Source organism: Heterodontus francisci, chromosome 6 (assembly GCF_036365525.1).
Source record: "Heterodontus francisci isolate sHetFra1 chromosome 6, sHetFra1.hap1, whole genome shotgun sequence".
Classification (NCBI taxonomy): domain Eukaryota; kingdom Metazoa; phylum Chordata; class Chondrichthyes; order Heterodontiformes; family Heterodontidae; genus Heterodontus; species Heterodontus francisci.
The window spans coordinates 61649409-61671263 of NC_090376.1; the positions used below are offsets into that span (position 1 = coordinate 61649409).

Consider the following 21855-nt stretch of genomic DNA (forward strand, 5'->3'; position numbering starts at 1 on the left):
TTGGAATGGGTGGCTCTTTTCCTTTGGTCAGTACAGATAGAATGTTCCAAGTGGCCTCTTTTTGTGATGTAAACTTTCTATTTTTCTATGAACTGTATGATATATTTGAGTGTCTGGTATCATTTGCTGCTGTGTTTTTGCCAGGTCCTTTGAGTCAATGACACATGATCAGACTCTGAAAATAGTGCCTTTGCCCAAAGCCTGTGCAAACATTGGCACTTTTGACAATGAACAGAGGAATGATGACTGTAGTGAATCACCGGTTGTGACTGATGCCAGAGACTTTAGTGATGTGGAACACTTGGCGGTGCAAAATCTGGAATCTGTTTTCTTACTGAAGATACATTAAAACAATTCCAACTGTTATACTGACCTGGGAGGATGTTTTAAAAATAAATATATTGGGTATGATAACTTAGTAATTATGGTACTGGACTGAAAATGCAGATTGTTCAAATCGCACCATGGAAATTTGTGAAATTAAATTCAATAAATGTGTTAATTTGTGGGTTGGAACAAGAAAATGACTAGAAGTTGCCAGATTGTCATTAAAAACGCACCCGGTTCACCCCTGTTCAAGGAAGGAAACCTGCTTCCTTTGGCTGGTCTGACCTACATGTGACTGCAGTCCCACATGATGTGGTTGACTTGCTTTATCCTCAGGATAAATAGAGATGGGTAATAAATATTGCCATTCCCAAAATAGATTAGTATTGATTTTGTTGAAATATGTAAAGTAACTGTAAAGCAAGTGTCTTGTTTTAAATTACTGTTGTGTAATATTTATTTTGCAAGTTGTGCAGCTTTTCTGAGAAATTAGGATTGACTATTCTCACGATCAGTGTAAAAACCCTAAATTCTTTTGAACTTAAAATTTTTTTTAAGACAAATGAACATATACCAAAATAAAGCTCCATATTCTGAGTTGGGTGAGATGGACAGCTGTTTGCTTTAATTACTGCAATGTAATGCATGCACACCTTAAACTTACTACAGCCCAATATCTTAACTTGCAATAGACTGATTACCCAAAGGAAAACAATGCTATATATAACTGCAGAAATAATATCCAAATAAATTGTCAAATACAGAAGTATAATGACCCAGCTGACCATGGGAACTGCAGTTTGAGACCCTGTTCTTTAGGCTATTAACCTGCTAGAATTCTGTTAGTATATTTAAGCAGATCACTAGGAAATACTGTTTCCCATTTGCAGAAGGAGTTACTTTCTTTAAAACAGTTGAAGTATAAAAGTGTGTATATATAGTAACTAAAAGAGTAACCTCAACTGGCTCGAAAGTGTTTTCCATCTGCCATTGTTATTTCTGTATGCCCAATTGATCCCCAATTATTCAGTAGGAATTATGATGTGACATTTGGATTACATCTAGCGTAGTTGTCCTCCATCCACTCTCTGCCCCAAAACACAATGCACTGTTCATTTTTAAAGGTCTAATCGGAATGTTGATACAAACAGCAGTATGTCATTGTGACTGTCAGGAATAATGAGGTTACATTGCAACATTCTGCCATTCTTTGAAGTCATTGTTCTAACAGCAGCTAGGCATATGTTAATTATCCACCTGTTTAATGTTAGTTATTTTAAAATAATTGCAATCAAATGTACTTGGATGATTTCTTAAAGGCTTGCTGAGTAAGTATGATGTGTATCAATGAACAATGCAGATGAAGGACTGATCAATTCAGGTCAATAATGCCCAGGTTTGATTGCTGTTCTCATCTGTCTAAGGTGACCTTGAGGCTGGGGTTGGGATGGTAGCAACACAACATTGCTGGTATAGTGTGGGAAAACGTTAGCTGTGATCTCTATTTCTCAGAGAGTAGACATATGAACACTGGTGGACAGGATCAAACTTGGGTTTGATGTCCCATGGGGGAATATTCTGTTTATATATGAGACTGTATGGAAGGAATGCCCACTTATTAACTACAAGCCGTGAGTTCTGCTGAACTCCGGTTAGATTAGATTAGAGATTAGAGATACAGCCCTTCGGCCCACCGAGTCTGTGCCGAACATCAACCACCCATTTATACTAATCCCATATTTCCCTACCACCTACCTATACTAGTGACAATTTATAATGGCCAATTTACCTATCAACCTGCAAGTCTTTTGGCTTGTGGGAGGAAACCGGAGCACCCGGAGAAAACCCACGCAGACACGGGGAGAACTTGCAAACTCCACACAGGCAGTACCCGGAATCGAACCCGGGTCCCTGGAGCTGTAAGGCTGCGGTGCTAACCACTGCGCCACTGTGCCGCCCTAAAATGCACAGGTTACTTTTCTCATGTATTATAAAGATTTTTTTAGACACGGGTGTAGGGGAACAGAAGGGCTTTGGAGTGAACGAAGGTAGCAGGACATTATATAAGGTTAAGAAGGCATACAGAGTACTTTATTAGCCAAGGCATAGAATGTAAGAGCATGAAAGTTTTATGCTAGAATTGTATAAAGCACTAGTTTGGCCACAGCTAGAGTACTCTGTACAGTTCTAGTCACCTCATAGGAAGGATGTGATTGCACTGGAGAGGGTACAGAGGAGATTTGAGGATGTTGCCTGGAATGTAGAATTTTAGCTGAGGGAAGATTGAAAGGAAGGGGTCAGTTTCAATGTCGGCTTGCAGGGCAGCCAGAAAGATAAGTTACATGGCCAGTGGTTTAGTGCGAATTGAGTCAAGGGAGTAGAAATTGGGTTTTGTGTATTAGATGAGCCTGTAGGAGGAGTGATCGGAGGGAGTGTAGATGTGGTCTAGTCAGATCTGGTGATGGATAGTTAAATCACTTGCATGCTAGATACATTTAAGTCTGCATCTTGGACTTGAGGGAGTGAAGATGGGGGCCATATCGGGGCTGACCGGGATGGGAGAGAATAAAGGTTTTTCTGATGTGCATCCAAAGTGAAAGAGTGGTTGAGCAAATCAATAATTGCAGTATCGTGGTGAATGGAAGGTCAGAAGGTGGGCAATTTGGAAGTGACTTGGAGAGTTTATTTTCTGGACGTATGTAGAAGGGTTGGGGCTGGCAGAAGGTAGGGAGATATGGGTTGTGCAAGAAATAGGTTTCTCTAGTTAAGGGAAGTTCCTCAGCAGCCTGCTTGAAATGGTACAGAGCAATGTTAATCATGTTAAGTTTTTCACCGAGCTCAGTATATGGCCAAGGACATCATGCAACTGGCCTTTGTGTAGGCATAGCTGGGTAAATGTAATTAAATGATCATGAGGTATCCACGAATCCCTAAAGTGTGTTATATAAACAGGCAGTTGAGAAAGGAAGGAAGGAAGACAGATTGAGGAGAGCTTCCCAAAGTGGATCCATGCAAGCTTTGGCTTAACACCTTAGTCAGCTCGAGATGTGACTGAAGAAGAAATCATTACTGCAGGCTGCAAAGATCAAACTTGACCACAAATCCCAGGCAGTGCCTCACATGTCCTTGAGGCCCTGCAGGAAAAGGTGATGGTGGATCCTGTTGGATGGTTCCCTGAGCAGACTCCTTTGGCAGAACGCCTCCTTACCAGAGCTTTCAAACAGGCACCAAGATGTAGCTTGGCTGATGGTGAGAAAGGCCCTCCCCGTCAAATCCTTTCTGCATTTTCTGAGTCTCAGCACCACCACACGCTGCCCTTGAGGCGACTGCAGTCGGGAAGAGACTGTCACCCACCTACTTATGGAATGTGTCTTTGCAAAGTAGGTCTGGAAAGAGATGCAGTATTTTTGTCGAGCTTCATTCCGAGCAGCTCCATAACACAGGATTCCGCTCTACTGGCTGTTCCCAAGATAAACACCAACTGCTGCTGGAGGACCATCAATTCTGTGAAAGATGCCCTTTGGTCTGCCCAGAACTTGCTGGTCTTCTGGTACAAAGAGCTGTCAACAACTGAGTTGCAGACTGGCTCATTCCAAGGTCTAGGGCTATGTGCTGAGGGATGCACTAAAGCTTTGGGCAGCTGCCACAGAGGCTCAATGGGAAAAAGTCACTGTCTAAGACCCTCTTGCCATTGTATACTGAGGGGCTGGAAGCTGTATAAAAACACCTCTGGCTGTATGCACCAGAGAATGTTTGACACGAAGTGTATATGTACATTGTAAATATAACCCTGTAATGGCAAGTGTAGTGAGGCACCTTGTACTTTATTGAAAGAAACTGATCTGCCTTACACTATAATGTCAAATTTGAACTGTTAAGTGATGTACTTAGAAATTTTATGAATTTATTTTTTGGGGGAAAATATCAAGCTATTGTGCCTCATCATTTATCCAATCTGGGGCTGGTAAACTGTTCTCACCTGTTAGTTTGTATGTCGACAATGTCTGTCCTGATTGCGTTGTATTTGCACTGTTGCTCCTCCATAAAACTGCTCGTCTATCCTTGACTGTTTGGGTAATCTGTGATCCTTGGTCAAATTTTAGTGGAGGCAGGAGTGGGATCACAGAAGCAGGAATTATACAGGCCTTGGTTTGAGATTTGGTCAATAGCATATGACCATCATTAAGATTTGGGTAGGAATGCTTAAGGAGGGGAGAACATATTGAATGTGAAACCAGGGGTTACATTGGCATGTCACAAGGAACAGTTGATGGCCTAACCGAGACAACAGGCAACACCTGAGACGATAGACATCTTAAGGATGTTGGAGTACAAGGGAGATTGATTGAGTTCTCGGCAAGCTGTTGCAGGACTGCAGTGATTGAGCTGGGGAGTGGGACTGACTGTATAGCTCCATGGAGAACCAGCATGAACTTGATGGGACCAATGGCCTTCTGTGGTGTAAGTGACTGTTTCTGAAGACGCCCAGAAATGCGCACTTAACCTAACATAGGCCGAGATGGACACAGTTGTTCGCCTCACGGTTAAATAAAACAAAAAACAAAGAATTGAAGGAACAAGTAGACAAGTTACAAAAGGAAAGCAAAGGTTGGCAGGAAAGCATTGTCATCTTGCAATGTTATGGTAAGAACAGAAAACATGTGACAAGGTGTTATTAGCTGAAAAAGGTGGAATAAATACTGGAACAAAATATTATTGGCAAAAAATACCAGACTCGGTGAAAAGTTAGATGCAAGGGGGCCTTTGAGGGAATCAGACCATCACCACCTCCCTGAAGCCAAACGTGTGTGACCTGCTAAAATCTGATCCCTTCAGGCACAAATTGGCCAACAGCAGGCAGTGGTGGCTGCTGTCTCCAAAACCAGATGGGGCGACTCAACCACACCCCGCCCCCATTACCCTGCTCCACCTTCTCTGACCAAGGACAGCAAGATAAATGAGAAAATGCTGGTGTATGTGGTCACTGAAGCCAGATCTGCCAAAGGTTTGACCAAGAGGGGGCCAGTAGGCAACCATCCATGACCATTGATGATTAGGGGAGACCACAACCACATGGGTTCCCTACCCCTGTTGAGGTCAGGGTGTGAAAAGATGACCTGGGGACCGTGAACATGGACACTAGTTCCCTTGACATCATACAATGGTGGCGAATTTTTGAGGCCACTCCCCTGGAACTAGAAAGGAACAAGCTTAAACAGGTCCTCCTGGGTGTGTATTCCTCAGTTAAAACAGGAAATGGGCCAGGTAATCCTGGGAAAGGGCACAGTGGTGGATATTGAGGCTGACCTGTGCAGAGCTCTGGGCAAAGAGGGCATCGACTTCCAAATCCTGGCCTGAATGCCTTCACAAACAAGCTGCTTGGCATTTTCCGGCACACAAGGGATGGTAGAGGGGACCACTTTTTTCCCCTGGGCTTCAAAACCCTCTTTGGACAGTCTCCAACCATTACCATTCCTGCATTGCAACAGTGTCTACACTTACAAAAAGTACTTCATTGGATGTAAGGCGCTTTGAGATATCTGGTGTTTGCGAAAGGGGCTATATAAATGCTTGCGGGCCCTGGGAACAACTGCGCACCCGTTGTGGAACTACTTTGGAGTAGAACCATGCTGATGTTCCCAGAGCATCCACTAAAGCTAAGGCAGCGCCTGTTGCGGCCCCGCTACCTAAATAGAGATCAGGACTGTCTAAAACTGCGATGGAGGCGGGTGCCCCGGTGTGCTGCTTTAATTGCTAGCGCCTGGGTTACTATGTCCATAACGGCTACAATAGGTGCACTATTGAGACTGACAGCAACAGTGAACCCTGCTATCCTTTGAGACAGATGAGTCCTGACGCTATCTAACAGCGGCTAGGGAAGAGAGAGGCAGCAACAGGGGCCATGCGGCTTAGCATGGAGGCATAATTGGTTGCCACGGTGCATTGATGACCTAGACAATTGGCTCAAGATCTCTAGTGACTCCAGCAGGCCCCTTGGAGAGGTTATTTCCCCTTTTTGAAACAATGGTGATGGGAGATTAGTCTGCACTGTTGATACTGGAGGCCGTCAACAACTAATGTTAGCTGAAGTCTCCTCCACCACCATCATTCACTGTCCCCACCCTGACTTGATGAAGGGCGTGCCCAGACTGAGACATAAGGATCCCTTCCCCTAAAGATAAACATAGACAATATGCTCAAAAGCTATTGGTAAGTAATTCATTATGCCAACAATTGTATCTGGATCCTTAAAAACGGACCCCCTAAAGTGGCACTCTATTTGCAATTGAAAAATCAGGATTATGGACCTGCCATCTCCAATGACCCAGAGGTACAGGCAATCCTAGAGTTGGCGGGTGTATTCGCAACCCATTATCGCGATTGTGGAAATATGACCAGACCCAAAGAAATTAACTGCTCCCGTGAAGCAGTACTCTTAGTACTCTTACCCAGCTGAGAGTATACCATATATTCGAGCCACCATCAAGCTACTGTTGAAACAGTGTTGCTTGCAGAGGCCAGTTAGAAAACCAGATGGCAGCTGGCAAATGACTATTGAGTACTGCATACTCAACTGGGTCACCCCTGGTGGTTCCCTGGTGATTTGAGACACCCTTTCTACTTGACCAGATTCCCAGTGGCATTACTGTCTTCTCCACTCTGGATATCTCTTATGGTCTCCTGTTTGCTCTAACGTCGATCATCACCTTGCCACCACAGACTGCATCCAACATATAACCCTTTGACTAGAACTATTGCAGCCGCTTTTGGAGCGGAACTGAAGGTCCATCTCAACTGGTGCAAGATTGTATCCCCTTTTTAGTTCTGGATCGGATTGTCTGGCGTCAATCCAGACTAGCATGTAGTTAAAATCATCCAGCATCTAACACTGCCCACCTCCAAGACTGCTCTGCATTCTTTTATTGGACTGGTGGGGTGGGGGTGTGTATCAGCAAGCCTTCATTCCTCAATTTGCAGCGATTGCTGCACCAGTTTATGAACTACTTAACGGTGATGGCAACCAGGTCCAACCCGGTTAGACTGAAGAGTGCATGGAAGCAATAATGCAGTTGAATCTCTCATCCAGGCAACATATCTTATCTCACCTAATCCTGTCAAGCCCTTCCACTGTGCAATATGCTGTTCAAGTTACCAGTTCTCATAGTTAGCATCGGCATTGTCAGACCAAATTTTATGAATGCCTTGCTCTCACTGTTATAGGCGCAGAATTTTTGCACGACCAGCAGTAAACCCTTGCTTCATGCCAGCTTAGTTTAAATCCTAGATGCAGTGTTGTGAGAATGAGCGGGGCCTATCTATGGAGGTAAAGTTAGAGAGAGGCAGCAACAGGGGCCATGCAGCTTAGTCTGGAGGCATAGTTTGTTGCCACGGTGCATCAATGACCTAGACAATTGGCTTAAGATCTCCAGTGACTCCAGCAGGCCCCTTGGAGAGGTTATATCCCCTTTCTGAAACGATGGTGATGGGAGATTAGTCTGTACTGTTGATACTGGAGTCCAGTTCCACAGAACCGCTCGCCAAGGGTAACTCGATGGTGGAAGCGGGGACCACAGAGAAAAGCCTGGCTGCTGTCCTATGCTAAGAAAACCAGGGCAGACTACTACTCATTGCATATGCACCCAGAATCTTAAGTTGGGGGCGGGGGTTTGTTGGTGCTGAACTCTGCTTGTGAAAGACACTTGTTTAGCCACATTCTATCACTTCATCTGTCTCTGTCTCTCTCTTGGCTGCACACCACCTTGCTTGCTGATCCCTTTTTTCCTTACAGCCTGCCAGTGGTAGGAAAGTTTTTTACACCCGTCGGAGTCCATAAGTCTGACCATAGAAAAACCACCTGAGCCTGCCTTTGTTTCTAGGTGTTAAAAATTGCAACTAGAATTTGCATTTTTAGAGCCCCTGGTTCCCTGTTTACGATCTAAGAGTCTGGGAGAGCGAAACCTGTTGTCCTTCAGGTGTTCACACCTTTCACTCTGCTTTTGAAAGTGTCTTTGATCTGGATTCCTTGTTATGGTAACCAAGCTTCCTGGCATGTCTCTGGGCAGAATTGGTGTGAGGTCACATGTTTCTCCACATCCATTTTACACTGCATTAAAGATCACCGTTTTTAAAACATAACCATACTACAAAGTCCAGCGTTCATAACAATGTCACAAGGTTTTTCACAAGGGCTCGTTATGTGGGCAAAGACATAATGTAACAGGTCTTTGTTTCGGCAAAGCTGGACCTGATAGGATGGGGAAGGATCCTCATGATCCACGTATCTAAACAAACCTTCTGTGAGAAGGTTTCAAGATGCCCATGCCAGAGATAAGTGAAGGAATGATCTCCTGGAACTGGAAGGGCTTATTTTGAGTATCTGTTCCCTTTGATTGGACAATTGAATGGGTAAATGTAATTAAATGATCATGAGGGTATCCACTGATCCCTAACATGAGGTATATAAGCAGGCAGTTGAGAAGGGAAGAAAGACTGATGGAGAAGAGCTTCCTGAAGTGAATCCATGCTAGCTATGCCTTAACACCTTGGTCAGCTCAACCTTAAGATGGATCCATGCTAGCTTCAGCTTAAACACCTCAACCAGTTTGAGAGGTGACCAAAGAAAAAATCATCACCAGAGGCTGCAAAGATCAAACTGTTCTGCATCGTCATCTGTCCGTCCGATCTGGGACTAGTAAACCGTTCTCACCTGTTACAAGTCATATGTCTACTATGTCTATCCTGATTATGTGTTTGTATTTGAACTGTTGGTCCTCAATAAAACTGTTTGTGACTCCTTGACCCTTTTGGAAAATCTGTGATCCTTGATCAAATCTTAGTGATGAGGGATACAAGATAATGATCGGAGATTGATGAGAAACCATGGAAAGATAGCAAGATAAAAGAGAGGATAGAAAAGTATATTTGTATGGTCACTTTTTAAATGTTACTGTAAATACGAATGTTTTCTGACAATGTCTTTTAGAAGTTAAATTAGGAGGACCCCTTTAGGGGTGGGTCATTATTCTCTGGTGGTTGCTGTGAATGTTTAAACATTTTCAAAGGATCCCACACAAGTTTGAAAATGCTGAGTTTATGGTGACTAAGTCCGTTTCTGTTTTAATTACATGAGATTCCAGGATTTTTACCAAATGTTTGAGGGATCGCATTACACAATTTTCCTCATTTTACAATTAGATGAGTTATTTTATGGGGATTGAATGAATCCAATTTTGTTCTAATTAAATGAATTTTTCCATTGGTGTTTTAGGGATTGAATTCAGTGATTTCTGTGACAATTCTAAATCAGTGGTAGGTCTTAGTGTTTGAATTAATTTGTCTGAAGTTTCTTGCCTTAAGATTTGTTTTTTGATCCACACAGATTTCATTTGGGCTTTTAAAAGTATTTAAAGTTGCATTAATGTATTTTACAGCTCCCTTTAGTTGGAAATGAATAGAATTTCCATTTATTTTTTAAAGTCTGTTTGTGACCACGAATGAATTCTTGTACAAGTTCATAAATTAACTGAAGAATTTTTATTATTAAAAGTGCAGATGACACAAAACTTGGCAGTATTGTGAACTGTGAGGAGGATAGTGATAGAGTTCAAGAAGACATAGGTTGGTGGAATGGGCGGTGGTGTGGCAGATGAAATTTAATGCAGAGAAGTGTGAAGTGCTACATTTTGGTAGGAAGATTGAGAAAAGACCATATAAAATAAAGGAAACAATTCGAAAAGGGGAGCAGGAGTATAGGAACCTAGGCATATATATGCACACATCATTGAAGGTGGCAGGGCAGTTTGAGGATGTGGTTAATAAGGCATATGGAATCCTGGGCTTTATAAATAGCAATATTGAGTATGAAAGCAAGAATGTTATGGTGAACTTACAGAAAACACTGGTTCGGCCTGAACTGGAGTATTGCAACCAGGTTTGGGCATCGTGCCTTTAGGAAGGATGTGAAGGCTGATGAGAAGGTGCAGAAAAAATTCAGGAGAATGATTCTGGGGGTGAGTAATAGATTGAAGAAGCTGGAGTTGCTCTTCTTAGAGAAGAGGAGGTTGAGGGATATGAGAGGGGTGTTCAAAATCATGGAGTCTAGACAGAGTAGATAGGGAGAAACTGTTCCCATTGGCAGAAGGGTTGAGAACCAGAGGACACAATTTAAAGTGATTGGCAAAAGAACCAGAGGTGACATGAGGAAAAACATTTTTACAAAGTGAGTAGTTAGGATTTGGAATGCAGTGCCTGAGAGCGTGTTGGAGGCAGATTCAATCATGGCTTTCAAAAGGGAATCGGTTAATTATCTGGAGAAGATTTGCAGGGCTATGGGGAAAAGACAGGGGAGTGGGGCTAGGTGAGTTGCTTTTGCAGAGAGCCGGCATAGATACGATGGGCCGAATGTGCTGGAACCATTCTCTGATAAATTATATGTAACATGCTGCATATAATTCTAGAGTATCTGTTTATATTATTGCAGCTAATTCCACATTTTTCTTTTTCTTCTGGAATTTCAGGAGAAACTGGCATTGGAAAGTCCACCCTTATGGATACCTTGTTTAACACCAGTTTTGAGAGTAGCCAATCAACACATTATGAAAACAGAGTAAAATTGAAGGCTCAGACATATGAACTACAAGAGAGTACTGCTCGCTTAAAACTAACCATTGTAAATTCAGTGGGCTTTGGAGACCAAATAAATAAAGAAGACAGGTAAGTGATTTGTAGAAAAAATTTCCCCTGGAGACTGTTGGGAAACATTTGTTAGTATTTGACTACAACTATAAAATGACTATAATTGTTTTCCTAAGTTAAATTTGTGAGATATTGTACCAGTAATATGAAAAATTGCAGAATCACGTCTTTTTGGTATATGGTAAGTAAACCTAATCCATCACCTGTCCTTTATTGTTCAATTCCATGTGGTTCCATTTATACCTGTCCAAAGATGCCCAGTACTTCCCCCAACAATAGCTTTTCTTCTTGCTGTCTGTCACCTTTGGAGATCCTGAAGGATATATTCTTGGTTTCCTCCTTTTGTTCATTTACTGTTTCTTGGTAATATCATCTGAAGACACAGGATCAACTTTCACATCACATCCAGCACTCCACTTGCTTCAACCCCATGACTGCTGTGTTGTTTGACAGCCTGTGCTACATTATCGTGGACAAGACAAAATTTCCTTTAACTGCACTATAGGAAGACTACAAATCTTAAGGCAAGAAATTTCTTAGACAAATTAATTCAATCATTAAGAAAGAGCACTGAGTGTAAACATGGTAATTTTCTGCCCTCAACATAAACTTTGCTCTCCTTTCACTGATTCCATCTCCCTCCTGGCCATGTACTCACGTTGGACAAGATACATTTGGCACCCTGCTCGACCCAGAACTGAGCTTGAAACCACACATCCTGTCCATCTAAACTGTTTATTTTCAACTCTAACATTGCTGGTCTCTGCCCCTACCTCAGCCCCAGCACTTAGGAATCCCTTATCCATACTCCCTTGTCACTTAAAGGTTCAATTTCTCTATTGTCCTACTTGCTGTCTTGCCATTCACTAAAAGCTGGCAACTTGTCCAAATATCTGCCACCTGTACACTATGCTGCTTACACCACATTAAACTTAAAGTTCTTGACCTCAAATCATTCCATCGTCTTGCCCCACCTTATCTCTACAATCTTCTCTAGTTTTGTATTCTCACCCATTCCGTTTCGTCCTCTGACTCTGGCCTTTAATGCATTGTGCCCTCCCTTTATCCACAATTGAATCATAGAAATTGATGGTAGATCCTTCAGTGGCTTCAGCCATACTGTCATTCTCTCCATCAACCCTTCTGCTTCTCTAATTATCTCTTCACCTTTAAAACCTACTCAAAAAAACCCTTTTTTTCCAACAGGTATTCGGTCACCTTTCCCAGCTGTCCCACCACAGTTTGCCATCTATTTCTTTATTTTGTTTTTATGCACCCAGGTTGAAGAAAATGGCGTCAATCCCATAACAGCTCACTGACTTCTGTTATTTGATTCAAGCCCCTTCCACCAACGTCCCCTTAATCCCCCAGCCTCTAATCTCCCAGGATGAACATAAAAGGAGAGAGAGACAACCCATTCAGGGGTTCAATCTCAAAAATTCCTAACCACCTGTTCATGCTTGGGTTAGGCAAGCACCTGCTTTCTCAGTTTGTAAGGGTGGCCACTGGTCCTACTTGATCCTATAGCCTCGTGTCATCCAATGGCATGATATTCATGCCTTTAATAATCTCCTGCATCAGATATTCTTTCCAGTGAGCCCAAATCCAAGGCATCAAGTCTGTCTTCATATCACAATGATCTTGGGTTGGAAATCCTCTTTGTTTCCCTTGTCTGCATCTTTTCCAAAATCAAAATGTACTTGTGAAGGTGGAGCTACTGAAACTGAAAGCAGTACTTTAGATGTGTCCCCAAGACCTGATATTATCATGTTATGGTGATAGTTTTTGTACTGAATTGTCTGGGCATTATAGCTTGGGATCCTATTTGCTTTGGCTGGATTCTTCTGGCACTCTGCTTCTAAATCTTCCCCCTCTGTTACTTATAACTTACATTGACTCATAATATTCTTCCCTCTAACTATACCGATGCAACTGCACACTTTTTTATACATTTAAACATTTTGCAAATCTTGAGCCCACTTCCCCAATATATGCAAATCCAGTTGCAATCAATTTTGCTCTTCTAGATTACTGACTCTGCCACACAATTTAGTGTCCTCTGCAAATGTAATCACTGTGCTGCCTGTGTCCACCTCCAGATTATTAATCATTACTCTGCTCATGATGGGAGCCCACTGAAAAGTTGTATCCCATTTTAAATGACTTACTGTTTAGGCAATTATATAATCAATTTTCTCATTTCAAACACCACTCTTTATTTCATGTCTAATTTTTTGGTCAATTATTGGTCAATCAGTAACCTTTGGTTACTGAGCTACTTGCCAGAATAAATGGAGCAAGTAGGGAGGAACTATCAAAACTGCTCAATTTTTGAATAGCCCTAAAGAAAACCATGCCACTTTCTCCAATCGCGCCACATAACTGAAGTCCCTCACCCCGGTATCAGCCTGGTAAACTTCATCTGTACCCCCTCCAAGGCCTTCACATCCTTACCAAAGTGTGGTGTACAGAATTTGCACTATGTTCCAGCTGAGGCAGTTTACAAAGCCATGTGCCCTATATGCTTTCTTAACTACCTTATCAATTTGCCCTGCCACCTTCAAAGATTTATGAATATGCACCCTAGGTCACTCTGGTTTTGTATCCCCCTCAAAATAGTACCATTTAGATTATGCTGCCTCTCCATAATGTATCTTCCAAAGTGCATTACTTCGCACTTGCCTTCATTTAAAAATGCAGCTGCCACGTGTCTGGCCATCACTAGTCTGTTTATGTCCGCCTGAAGTCCTCACTATTTACGTTGTATCATATGTGAACTTTGAAATTGTATTCCTATACCCAAGTCCAGGTCGTTATGTATAATGAGAAAAGCAATGGTCTTAAAACTGATCCTAGGAGGACCCCACTGCATACTTCACTCCAGTCAAAAAAAGATCCATTCAACACTGTCCACTAATATTCATGAAAGCCCACCGACTCCCACAGTTACCTCGAATACAATTCTTCACACCCTGCCTCCTGTAAGGACTCCATTCTCCCAATTTCTCCAGCTCCGCCACATCTGCTCTGATGATGCAACCTTCCACAACTGGGTTTCTGATCTGTCTTCCTTTTTCCTCAACCGAGGATTCCCCCCACTGTGATTGACAGGGCCCTCAACTGTATCTGGCTCATTTCCTGCACTTCTGCCCTCACTCCTTCCCCTCCCTCCCAGAACCGCGATAGGGTTCCCCTTGTCCTCATTTTTTCCACATCCAGAGGATCATCCTCTGTCATTTCTGCCACCTCCAGCATGATGTCACACCAAACGCATCTTCCCACCCCCCCCCCCCCCCCCTCCCACTTTCAGCATTCCGAAGGAATCGTTTCCTCCGTGACACTCTGGTTCAATCTTTCATTAGCCCCGACACCTCGTCCCCTTCCCACGGCACCTTCCCATGCAATTGTAGGTGGGGTAATACCTGCCTTTTTACCTCCTTGCGGAACACCTCCGCTCAGTCCGAAAACGTGATCCTGAGCTTCCGGTTGCTTGCCACTTCAACAAGCATCCCCCGCTCTCATGCCCACATCTCTGTCCTGGGCCTGCTGCAGTGTTCCAGTGAACATCAATGCAAGCTTGAGGAACAGCACCTCATTTTCTGATTAGGGATGCTACAGCCTACCGGAGTGAACATTGAGTTCAATAATTTCAGAGCATGACTGGCCCTTTTTCAGTTTTATTATATTTTATTTCATTTCATCGGTTTTTTTTTCACCATGTGCCTGCCTACTGGTTTTTTTCATGTTTGAGCTTTTGGCTAGGGCTGTTCATTATTCTGTCATTAACACTGTCTCTGCACTAATGCTTTGTCTTTCACCACACCATTAGCACACTCTTTATCTTTGCCCCATGACCTCTTTGTCAGTTAACCTCTCTGGCTCTCTTTCCTATCACACACCTTCCCTTTTGTTCTCTTTTTCCCTCCACCCCTGCTTTACCTCCTTAAAACCTATTACATTTCTAACCATTGCCAGTCTGATGAAAGGTCACCGACCTGAAACGTTAACTCTGCCTCTCTCTCTCCACAGATGCTGCCAGACCTGATGAGTATTTACAGCACTTTCCGTTTTTATTTCAGATTTCCAGCATCCTCAGTATTTTGCTTTTATTCCATTCACCACTGCTCACTGCCTGTCATCCCTTCACCAATTATATAACCAAGTCACTACTGTCCAGGTACTCCTATGTGCTTCTAATTTCTGAATCAGTCTGTTATTGGTACTTTATCAAATACCTTTTAAAAGTCCATATATATATCATCTACTGCACTACCTTCATCAAATGCCCTCTTCTACTTCATCAAAGAACTCAAATTGGGTTAGACAGGATTTGCCTTTAACAAATTTTGTTCTGGCTGCCCCTTTTAACCCATGTTTCTCAAAGTCAGAATTAATTTTGGCTTCAGCAGTGGTCTCTAGTAGTTTGCCTACCACTGATGTTCGACTGCTTGGTCTATAGTTACCAGGTTTATCCCTCTCCCCTTTTTGAATGGGGTATAACATTTGCAGTGCTCCAGTCTTCTGGCACCAATCCCATATCAAAGGAGGATTTAAAGGTTGTAGTCAGAGCTACTGCTATATTCATCCTAGCTTCCCCTCAGTAATTTAGGATGCATCCCATCCAGACTTGGTGATACTAACCTATTTAGTAATTCCTTTTTATCTATTTAATCCTATCCAATATCTGTCCTTGCATCTCTAGGATCACCTGAGATGTGTGCATCTCACATTTGTGTAGGAAATCCTCACTCACTGATCCTCAGGTTATATCCATGTTGTTGAATGATGCATGTCCCAACTCCATCCCATGTGTAATTTAAAATGAGAAAAACTGATTAAACAAATTGAATGTTGAAATGTGGCCTATTTCTCCCCAATCCTAACCCCCGCAGGCACGACTCTTCCAAGTAAATAAACTTTCTCTTCCAATGCCATGCTCTTTTTTTACGCCTTCCCCTCATCCCCACCTTCTGGCTTGGTAAAGAACTGTGGAACATTTTTATGTTAGGTGCTCTATTTAAATACAAGAAGTTTTTATTATCCGCCTCCTGAGAAATTGTCTTTACTGGAATCTTTGAATTAAATCAAAGTTTTAACTACAAGTGAAAATGAGACCTTTTGGATATATTGCTGTGGATCATAATCAATGATACTTTGGCTCTTAACTCCATACATACTCAGTTTAAAAAATGTAAAGATTTGCACTGATTAAAAGTTAGTGTAACTACTGCAAAAGGTGACCTCTTTGGTACTCACTGTCAATGCTAAGCAGTTGGCTGTATCATTGATTATGTACTAAGTTAAAAGTCCCTGTGTTCAAACGACAATATTTTAACCAATTGTATCACCTAATCCAAAATGACCAAGCAGCAAGCAATAGCAATGAAAAATTTATAATCTGCATATTCAGATTTTCATTGGCATTCATTGTCCTCTATTTCACTTGTTTACTTTTGGGTTTTCTTAGCTATAAACCTATCATTGACTACATTGATGCAAAGTTTGAGGCCTATCTGCAAGAAGAGTTGAAGATTAAACGTTCATTGCACAATTATCATGATTCCCGTATCCATGTCTGTCTGTACTTCATTTCTCCCACTGGCCATTCTCTTAAGTCACTAGATTTAGTGACCATGAAAAAACTGGATAGCAAGGTAGGTCAAATTTAGCTTTTAAGAATAAGGTTCTGTTGGGATGAAATTCTTGTTGAACATCATTGAAATTGAAGATGTTGTGTTACTCACTTTTTTCACACTTCCTCATTACTTTTGAGATAATATTTTAAAGGCTTGCTCGGGTCTGCAAAAAAAAAAACAGACCTGAGCCCGACACAACCACATCCGACTCGAGCCCAACCCAGCCCGAGTCCTTCCATTTTTTTTTCCCGCACCCGACCCGAACATCAGTTAATCTGCCTTCCATTTTTCACTTTCTTGCTGATCTGCACAAACTTAAAATAACTGTAACAAACCACCTTCCTAGTCCAAAAATTAAATTAACAGTGGAGACACTTCTCTGTGATAGAGCGTGTGCGACCTGGCCTGACCCGAACCTGAATGCCGGACCCAGAAGTGCAACCCGACCCAACCTGAACCCGACACGTCGGATCCGTTCGGGTCGGGTAGCAGGCCTTTATATTATTTCCTTTTATAATATAAAGGATTGGTGAGTTGATTACCTAATTCACCTGAGCCACAGCACTCTTACCTTTGAGTCATAAGGTGTGGGTTCAAGTCCCACTCCAGGACTTGAGCGCAAATATCAAAGCTGACACTCCAGTGTAATACTGCCGTGTTGGAGGTGCCATCTTTCAGATGATACATTGAACGGAGGCCTTGTCTGTCCTTTCTGGTGGACCTAAAAGATCCCGCGACACTATTTTAAAGAAGAGCAGGGGAGTTATCCCCAGTTTCCTGGCCAATATTTATTCCTCAATTATCACAAACATTATCTGGTCATTATTACATTGATGTCTGTGGGAGCTTGCTGTGTGCAAATTGGCTGCCACGTTTCCTACATTATAACAGTGACTACACTTCAAAAGCACTTCATTGGCGGTAAAGCGCCTTGGGATGTCCTGTGGTTGTGAAGGCACTATACAAATGAAAGTATTTTTTCTACCTCCTGTTACACTATGAAGTGATGTGATATTAATGCTGCCAGGCAGTTGCAGTTCTCCAACCCACCCCTCATAGAGTAACAACAAAATCCTACTTTACTTTTTTTAATCTCTTAAATTGGCAAATCCAATAATTTTAAAATAAGGAATGCATGTCCTTCTAATGTTAATGCTGGTATGTGTGCATATATTTGGAATAATACGTTTTGCACTAAAGGAACATTGCAGGAATAAATTCAATGAAGTCCTCCTGCAATCTACTACAGCACAGTAATTTTTTAAATAAACATCTTATATGTATTTGCTTTGCTGTTCAAATGTGCTGCCTGTGCTAGTATTTTTTTTGAACTCTGGAAGATGAAGCAACCTTTGCCATTTTATTTGAAAATTATGAAACTATGTGTAGAAGTCGTGTTGGAACAAGATACATTCTTGCTGGCTTTATCTTGCACCCATTTCCTCTTCAAAGGAAAAATCATATGTTATAAATGTGGCATAATTTATTTTTGCACAGAAGTTTCAAAAAACTCAAACATTTTCTATTGCTGTTCTGAAGTAATATTTCAGAACAATTTTGAATGCTATTTTTATTTGCCTTCTTAGTGAGTATCTAGAAAGTAATCTGATTTAAGGGATTGAGATGCATGGGAACAACAGCAAAGTGATTTATGTCTTCTGAACACTTCTGATTTAAATTTAACTGACTTCATTCTTTGCACTTGTATTGGAACTTTTTTCAGTGCAGGAGCTGCAATGTATTTATTTTTTTTCTGTGTACAGAGAATTAATGCTAACTTTATTGCTGAGATTTGGCAAGAAAGAATCTAATTGAATATCAAGAAATTGTATGTTATATAGGTCCTTTGTGACGTGATTTTTTGCTCACTTTGGGGTTGTCATAAGGGTTTGTTTGAAGATGGTCCTTCAGCCCATTTTGATTATAGAATAGAAAGAAAACAGAGTTGGTATTCTGTTACATTATCTAGCTGCTCTTAGATGAGTCCAGTATACTGACCTCAACCACCCTTCTTGGGAAACCATTTCATATGTTGATTTATTCTCTTCCTCCTTTTTTGTAAAATGCTTCTTGATATTTTTCCTAAATTTGACCTTCACAACCTCAAACCTGTGCCACCTTGTTTTCCTGCCCTGGAAAGTAACCTTAAAGTATCTGAAAGTAATGTTTTTGCATTACTTTCAATATCTATTAACTATTTGTCTGGTTCTATGTCTCTCCGATATGCCTCTTATTTTGGCTTAAGTACCCTATCTTATCAAATGGTCAAATATTGTCAAAGGTTAGGAAAGCTCTTCATACAGAAACTTAGTATAATATACTCTCCTAATTTGTCATTTTGTGTACATTATCAATGCTACATGTAGAAAATTAAATAACTTTTATTTTGCCCAACACTTCCAAGAAGCCACGTGGGGTGATGAATAAAAGTATTTATTAATAGCTACCAGCACAAATAGATTTAAAATGCTTCAATTGATTGTAAAACTGATTTGTAGGTGGCTTTCCTATCTTAGAAACTGGCTCGATCCATAATGGCCATTTTATCATTGTGCCTTTGCAAGTAATGATGTAAGGCCTGAAACATTGAGTACCCTGGTATTTCGCTGTTAGGTCGGATCCTTGTTGATGTAGATTTTCTTTTGTGCTGAAATAACTAGATTTTAGTAGAGGGTGATCAAAAATCTAAGATTTATTGCCTTTTTCTTAACCTCTTTAAAACTGCCAACAGAACTTGTAAATGCTGTTTCTCAATTTTTGATTTAATGAAAGTAATTAAAGCCTACTGTACAATAACATTTTGATTTTATAATGCCTATTACAATTCTGGGTCGAGTTCAGTGGTATCAGTTAACCCTATAAGCCTATGTGGTCTGAGTGTCTTGCTTTATTTGGAAGTTGACTCAAACTGACCGATATCTATTTGTATGGTAGCGTGTCACATTATTATCCCTTTTGTGTTCTGAACTGGATATTTGTATCATTTGCGCATGTGCTACTTCAATCTCCAAAGGCATACCAAGCAAACACTTGAGATGAGGGTTGATATGAACCATTAAGCTGTTTCATTTCACAGTGAGTGAACATACAGAGCAATAGTTATGATCAGTAGATTTAATTCAATTGATACTTGTCTTTGTGTAAGACAAAAATAATGAAATTGATTCATTTCCTCACATACATGGATTGTCTTGCTTGTCAGTAACAAATGGACTTCTTGCTTTCCTTGCACATTATGCTTAGTGTAGCTTTTTACTGGGGCTTACTGCTTTGCAGATATATGTTGCAAAAATCTCCATGTCTGTGTGAACTTTCTTGCTATGCACAGCCAGAAAGCTGAGGCCTGTCAGACTTTCTGCCAAGTGCCTTGGACCATTGATTTCCCAAGATATTGGGATCATAAGAAATAGGAGCAGGAGTAGGCCATTTGGCCCGTCGAGTCTGCTACACCATTCAAACAGATCATGACTGATCATCTATCTCTATGCCATTTTCCCCCTTATCCCTTGATGTCAGTAGCATCCGGAAATCTATCGATTTCTGTCTTGAACATGCTCAATAATTGAGATTCCACAGATTCCACCCTCTGAGTAAAGAAATTCCTCCTCATCTCATTCTTAAATGGCCTGCCCCTTTATTCTGAGACTGTGTCCCCTGGTTCTAGACTCCCCAACCAGAGAAAACATCCTATCCATATCAATCTTATCATGCCCTGTAAGAATTCTGTAAGTTTCAATGAGATCACCTCTCATTCTTCAAAACTGTAGAGAATACAGGCCCAGTTTCTGCAATCTCTCCTCTTAAGACAATCCTGCCATCCAAGGGATTAGTCTGGTGAACATCCGTTGCACTCCCTTTATGGCAAGTATATCCTTCCTTAGATAAGGAGACCACAATTGTATACAATACACCAGTCTCTCCAAGGCTCTATACAATTGCAGCAATACATCTTTACTCCTGTACTCAAATCTCCTTGCAACGAAGGCCAACAAACCATTTGCCGCCTTAATTGCTTTCTGCTCCTGCATGCTAGGTTTTAATGACTCATGAACAAGGACACCCAGGTCTCTTTGGACATCAACACTTCCCAACCCCCCTCCATTTAAGAAATACTCTGCCTTTCTGTTTTTTCTACCAAAGTGGGTCACTTCACACTTATTCACATTATAGTCCATCTGCCATGTTCTTGCCCATTCACTTAGCCTGTTCAAATCCCCTTGAAGCCTTCTTGAATCGTCCTCACAACTTACATTCCCACCTAGTTTTGTGTCATCAGCAAAGTTAGGAATATTACAATTGGTCCCCGTTTCCAAATCATTCATATAGATTGTGAACAGATGTAGTCCAAGCACTGATGCTTGCGGTACCCCACTAGTAACAGCCTGCCATCCTGAGAATGGCCCGTTTATTCCTACTCTCTGCTTTTTGTCTGTTAGCCAGTTCTCAATCCATTGCAGTATATTATCCCCAATCCCACGTGCTCTAATTTTGTTCACTAACTTCCTGTGTGGGACGTTACTAAAAGCCTTCTGAAAATCCAAATACACCACATCCACTGGTTCTCCTTTATCTATGCTACAAGTAACATCCTCAAAAAACTCCAACAACTTTGTCAAACATGATTTCCCTTTCACAAATCCATATTGACTCTGCCCAATCATAACATTATTTTCCAAATGTCCAGTTATCTCATCCTTCTTAATCGATTCTAACATTTTCCCTACTACTGACGTTAAATTAACAGGTCTGTAGTTCTCCGTTTTCTCTCTCACTCCCTTCTTAAATAATGGGATTACATTTGCTACTTTCCAGTCTGCAGGAACACTTCCAGAATCTATAGAATTTTGAAAGATAACCACCAATGCATCCACTATCTCTTGAGTCACCACCTTCAATACTCTGTGATGTAGCTCATCTGGTCCAATTAATTTTTCTAGTACTACCTCTTTATTGATACGAATTGCTTTCAGTTCCTCATTTTTACAAGTCCCTTGGTTCCCTAGTATTTCTGGGAGATTTTCTGCGTCATCCTCCTTGAAGACAGGAACAGAGTAATTGTTTAATCTCTCTGCCATTTCCTCATTCTCCACCACAAACTCTTCTGTCTCCATCTGTAGTGGGCCAACATTCGTCCTTGCTGATCATTTCTCTTTCACATACCTAAATAAGCTTTTACAATCCATCTTTATGTTTCTAG

At 41.4% G+C, this 21855-nt stretch overlaps 1 protein-coding gene across 3 annotated transcripts in view; it reads left to right on the forward strand.

Moving 5' to 3' along the window:
• septin10 (septin 10) overlaps positions 1–21855 on the forward strand; it is a 130049-nt gene that overhangs the window by 46563 nt on the left and 61631 nt on the right. For all 3 annotated transcript variants that reach the window (XM_068033782.1, XM_068033781.1, XM_068033783.1), the window contains exons 4-5: positions 10845–11040; positions 16490–16676. In XM_068033782.1, the coding sequence (XP_067889883.1) occupies positions 10845–11040; positions 16490–16676 (383 nt within the window). The remainder of the gene's footprint in view (positions 1–10844; positions 11041–16489; positions 16677–21855) is intronic.